The 5,503-nt window shown below is 50.4% G+C and overlaps 1 protein-coding gene across 1 annotated transcript; it reads left to right on the top strand.

The window, feature by feature from the left end:
• Positions 1-316: 316 nt before the first annotated feature.
• Positions 317-958, top strand: LOC137829249 (uncharacterized). The gene has a single exon (XM_068636049.1). It carries the CDS (start codon positions 317-319, stop codon positions 956-958), a length of 642 nt encoding a protein of 213 aa, XP_068492150.1.
• The last annotated feature ends 4,545 nt before the right edge of the window (positions 959-5,503 follow it).

The raw sequence follows: 5,503 nt of genomic DNA, 5'->3' as shown, positions 1-5,503 counted from the left end.
AAGGTGCATCTGCACTAGAAGGAGGAGACAACGTCTCCATGCAACAACTCGTGGAGACCATTCGCGCGCTTCAGTAGGCTGTAGCAGCGTCCAAGGTTGACCAGGACAGGATTCTGGTTGAGGTTCAATCCGAGCAAGCGCCTCGCCAGAACCGATACCAGAATGACATGGAAATGTTGCACACAAACAATGAGGAACTGCGCAGAGCCAACGAAGAACTGCGCAGAGATTTGCAACGCATGGGTGAGCGTACAACAAATGAGCGAACCCCGCCCATACAGTTAGGGCTCGTCCCATGCCATTTTCGCAAGCAATCATGGACATTGTGATACCATCCAGCTTCATGGGTCCAAAGATCGCCTTCATAGGCGTAGAATACCCAGAGGCCCATATCACGATTTTCCACAGCCAGATGATGATCTCAGGTGGCACTGACGCCATGCACTATAAGCTGTTTATGAGTACATTCTCAGGCACGACATTGGACTGGTTCATCAGTCTCCCTAATGGACACATTACCTCCTTCGACCAATTCTCAACATTATTCAGAGAGCAATACATTGTCAACCATGCTCCCCCTCCTATCTCTTACGATCTCTTTGACGTAAAGCAATACCAGGGAGAGCCTTTGAAGGAATTCTTGAACAGGTTCAGGGCACTAATGGTGAAGCTGCACACCAAAGATGAAGATATGACAGTACACGCCTTCAGACGAGGGGTGCTGCCAGGACCCTTCAGTGATTCTCTGATAAGGTGCCGCCCAAAGACGTTCAGCGAGATCCGCCACAGAGTCATAGCCCACATTGTTGCAGAGGAAGAGGTCACAGAGAAGCGCGGAAGCATAGGCCTAGTCCAACCTCGGGGAACTGGTCGTCCTCAGCCCATGAGGGTACATGAGACCACGACAGAGAAGAAAGCCCCGGGGAAACGACCGCCATATGAAGCAAGGAAGCCTTAAAGCAGGGCACTTGCGAAGGAAAACACCCCCACCACACACAATTTTCGAATGGACCTCAAAAAGTTGATTGTCATCCCTAACGTGGCAGACAAGCTGAAGTCTCCACCGAAGACCGACAAGAGGCTAGGGCCCAAATAAGACACTTGGTGCGAGTTCCACCAAGCCTTTGGGCACAGCCTACGCAATTGTTTGGCATTAGGATTCCAGTTAGATGAACTGGTAAGGAATGGTTTCTTGAAAGAATACCTACAAGAACCGCAGGGGGCTCCGACATCAGTAGCCCCAACAAGAGATCAAGGGCACGAGGTGCCCATCCATAGAGAGATGAACACAATCTCTGGAGGATTCTCAGGAGGAGGGTGCACCGCCTCCCAACGCAGGAAATATGCTAGAGAAGTGATGGCAATAGAAGCCCAGGAGTCAGACCAGACCCCCGAGCTCGACCTCATCTTCACCGAGGCCGACTTGCAGGATGTGATCCCACACGACAATGACCCAGTGGTGATCTCAGTGGTGACAGTGGGAAGAAACGTACAATGTGTCCTTGTCGACTAGGGACTCGGCTGACGTAATGTTCTGGTCGACCTTCAACAAACTGCAGCTGTCTCCTGACCAATTGAGACCTTACGATGGTTGTCTATATGGTTTCGCGAGAGACTAGGTAGAAGTGTGTGGACACGTAGAGTTGAGGACAACCTTCACTAACGGCATAAGGTATCTTGTTATTAATGCTCCCTCAGCCTATAACATACATTTGGGCAGGCCCGCTTTGAATAGGATCGGAGCAGTATCCCTTTGGAGGCTTATGAAGATGAAGTTGCCTTCCCTTGAAGGAACAATGATCACCATCAAGTCTGATCAGAAGGAGGCCAAAAGGTGCTACCAGAACAGCCTCAAAACAAGGAGAGGAGTTTACGCCGTCACCACCCAACCTCTAAGGGAAGAAGGGGTCACCCGCGTCGAGATCGCCCGGGAGAGACGACCTGAGCCCGCAGAAGAAGTGTTGGAGAGGGAGATCGGGGGCAAGAAGTTCAAGCTTGGCAAGTCCTTAGGCCAAGAAGTGCACGACCAGATTGTCGAGGTCATAGCACGACACCTAGATGCCTTCGCATGGTCTGCCTCAGATATGCTAACATTGACCCCGATTTCTCGTGTCATCACCTCACCATTGATCCACAGGTCCGACCTGTTCGCCAGAGGAGGAGGAAGTTCAACGATGAAAGGCGTCAGGTCATCAGGGCAGAAACCCAGAAGCTGTTAAGCGCTGGCCACATCAGGGAGATCCAATACCGAGAGTGGCTGGCGAACGTAGTGTTGGTCAAGAAGGCCAGCGGGAAGTGGAGGATGTGCGTCGACTTCACGGACTTGAACAAAGCCTACCCAAAGGACTCTTACCCATTGCCCAACATTGACGCCCTGGTAGACAGCGCATCAGAATGCATACTTCTTAGCTTCCTGGATGCTTTCTCTGGATATAACCAGATCTGAATGCATCACATGGATGAGTGCAAGACGACGTTCATGACGGAGCTCTCCTGTTACTGCTATAAGGTAATTCCTTTTGGGCTCAAGAATGCAGGGGCAACCTACTAGAGGTTAATGGATAGAGTGCTCGCAACCATGATAGGGTGAAAAGTCCAGGTGTATGTGGACGACATGGTGGTCACCTCCCAGGTGAAGGATCAGGACGCCGCTGTTGGAGGAGTTGTTTACCACGATAGCAAAGTATGGACTGAAGCTAAACCCCGAAAAATGTGTGTTTGGGGTAGAAACAGACAAGTTCTTAGGGTTCCTACTCACTGAGCGTGGGATAGAGGCAAACCTTGAGAAGTGTGCCGCGATTATAGCTATGCGGAGTCCGATCTCAGTAAAGGAGGTGCAACAGTTGACAAGACGGATGGCCCCTTTGTCCAGATTCGTGTCAGTAGGAGGGGACAAGGGGCACCCCTATTTTCAGTGTTTGAAGAGAAATAGTAGGTTCGTATGGACATAGGAATGCAAAGAGTCATTTCTCAAGTTGAAGGAATACTAAGCCAACCCACCGGTACTGTGCAAGCCACAACTAGGTACCCCGCTTCACTTGTACTTCTTCATAGATCGGGCGATCAGTTCGGTCCTCGTTCTGGAGCAGGATCGGGTGCAGAAGCCGATATATTTTGTCAGCAAAGTCTTGCAAGGGCCTGAGGTAAGATACCAGGCCATAGAAAAGGCAGCCCTAACAGTGGTGTTTTTAGCACGAAGACTTCGCCACTACTTCCAGAGTTTCACCATAATAATAATGAAAGACCTCCCCATTCGCAAAGTCTTACAGAAACCCGATGTGGCAAGACGAATGATGTGTTTGGGCGGTTGAGCTATCAGAGTTCGATGTGCAGTACGAACGAAGAGGACCTATCAAAGGCCAGGTTTATGCTGACTTCGTAGTAGAGCTCTCCTTGGCAGCCACACACCAAGGGGAAGCGAGTTTTAGATGGGTCATCTCTGTAGATGGGTCCTCCAACCAACAGGGTAGTGAGGTTGACATCTTCCTGGAAGGACCAAATGGGTTGTTGATCGAGCAAGCCCTACGGTTTGCCTTCAAGGCCAGTAACAACCAAGCGGAGTATAAGGCCTTGATCGTGGGAATGCTATTGGCCAAGGAGATGGGCGCTAAGAGTTTTCTGGCAAAGAGTGACTCCTTGTTAGTCACAGAGCAAGTTACAGGAGGATACCAGGCCAAGGACCCTTGGATGGGCGCATCCCTAAAATATGTCAAGATTCTAAATGAGACTTTTGCAGTGTTTGAGTTAGTACATGTTCCCAGAGAACAAAATGTCCGAGCTGACTTGCTAGCAAAGCTCGCTAGTTCGGGCAAGGGGGGCAGACATAGGACAGTCATACAGGAGACCTTGAGAACACCTCGAACCACCACGGGTAGCACAGCAGAAGTCCAGCAAATAAGCACCTCGGAAGGCGTTAAAAGAAGCCACCGGGTTGACTCAAGAAACACTGAAAACACCCAAAATAAGCACGTACACATTATCAAGGGAAGAGTCGTTGCAAGTTTGCCTAGTTGAAGGAGGCGAAACCTGGTGGTTGGAGGTATACCCTTGTGGATGGGAACTTGTTCATACCCACCCTATCCTGGCCTGTGTAAGTGGTGAGCAATGCACGCACATCATGACAAAGCTCCACGAAGGGATATGTGGGAGTCACATCAGCGGCCGAGCTCTTTCGTCAAAGGCCATTCGCGCAGGATACTACTAGCCAACCATGAGAGAAGATTGCACGATGTATGCACAACGATGCAAGCAGTGCCAGCGACATGTTGACTGGCACAATGCGCCCCCGGAGGAGTTACGATCGATCCAGAGCCCATGGTCCTTTCATACCTAGGGAATCGACATTCTGGGGCCATTCCGTTTATCGGTGCGACAGATGAAGTACCTTGTGGTTACCATTGAGGACTTTACAAAGTGGATAGAGGTCGAGCCAGTTGCGCAAATCACAGCCCACAAGATCCAACACTTTGTGTGGAAAAACATAGTATGCCATTTTGGAATCCCAAAACATTTGGCTTTCGATAATGGCACCCAGTTTGCGACCCAACAGTTGGGAAAGTTGTGCACAGAGTTTGGAATAAAGCAGGTGTTTGCATCAGTTCAACACCCCTAGACAAATGGGTAGGTCGAGTTTGCCAACCGAGTTCTTCTCATAGGACCAAAGAGAAGGCTAGAAAAAGCCAAGGGGACCTGGGCAGAAGAGGTTCCTAGAATCGTGTGGGCTTACCACACCACTCCCCAGTCCACTACCAAGGAAACACCCTTTAGCTTGGTGTATGGATCGAACGTGATGATTCCTGTAGCAATCCAGGAGAGCTCACCGCGTTTCCAGAACTTCGTGGTTGAAGAATCCAACGAAGAAAGAAAGGTGAACCTAGATCTACTGGATGAAGTCAGGGAGGAGGCTCGCATCAAGGCTGAAGCCTTGAAGAGAAAGGTGGAGTACAATTACAACTCCAAGTTAATACCTCGGTAGTTCCAGGTCGCCGACTTGGTAATGTGAAAGGCCCACCCCTACCAGCTAGAGAACAAGTTATCTTCCAAGTGGACTGGTCCATTCCGTGTGACAGAGGTGCTTGGGAACGGAGCGTACAAGCTTGAGACCCTAGAAGATGGGACGATCCCTCGGAGAACCTGTTGCAGGGCAGCATCGAGATGATGTGCCGAGCCTTTGCCTTGACCCGTCTGGGTTGTGAAGACCGAGCTCGCTATGTCGAGGAGATCTCTCGGCTAAAGCATGATTTGTCTGAGGCTTTGGGCAATTTGAAACAGTCTCTTACGGCTAATACCGAATACGCGAAGAAACTTGCTCGGGCGGAGGCCGAGCGGGAGATTGTTGAAGGAAGGACTACCGAGGTTGAGCGGCAGGTTGCTGAGGTGGTGTCTTAAGTGGCCCACTTGAAGAAGGTGCTGGAAGGTCAAATTCTACCGAGGGCTGAGGTGACGGCGTTGGAGAGCGTGACTCAACCTGCGTGTAGGTCTTTGTTTTTAGCTTTTTGTTTCC

Source organism: Phaseolus vulgaris, chromosome 7, assembly GCF_000499845.2.
Source record: "Phaseolus vulgaris cultivar G19833 chromosome 7, P. vulgaris v2.0, whole genome shotgun sequence".
Lineage (NCBI taxonomy): Eukaryota > Viridiplantae > Streptophyta > Magnoliopsida > Fabales > Fabaceae > Phaseolus > Phaseolus vulgaris.
Note: the sequence above shows the minus strand (reverse complement) of the source record. Positions and strands in the feature narration are given on the sequence as shown.

Excerpts from the sequence above, each read along its gene's own strand:
- LOC137829249 (XM_068636049.1), top strand. The coding sequence starts at position 317 with ATGGACATTGTGATACCATCCAGCTTCATGGGTCCAAAGATCGCCTTC.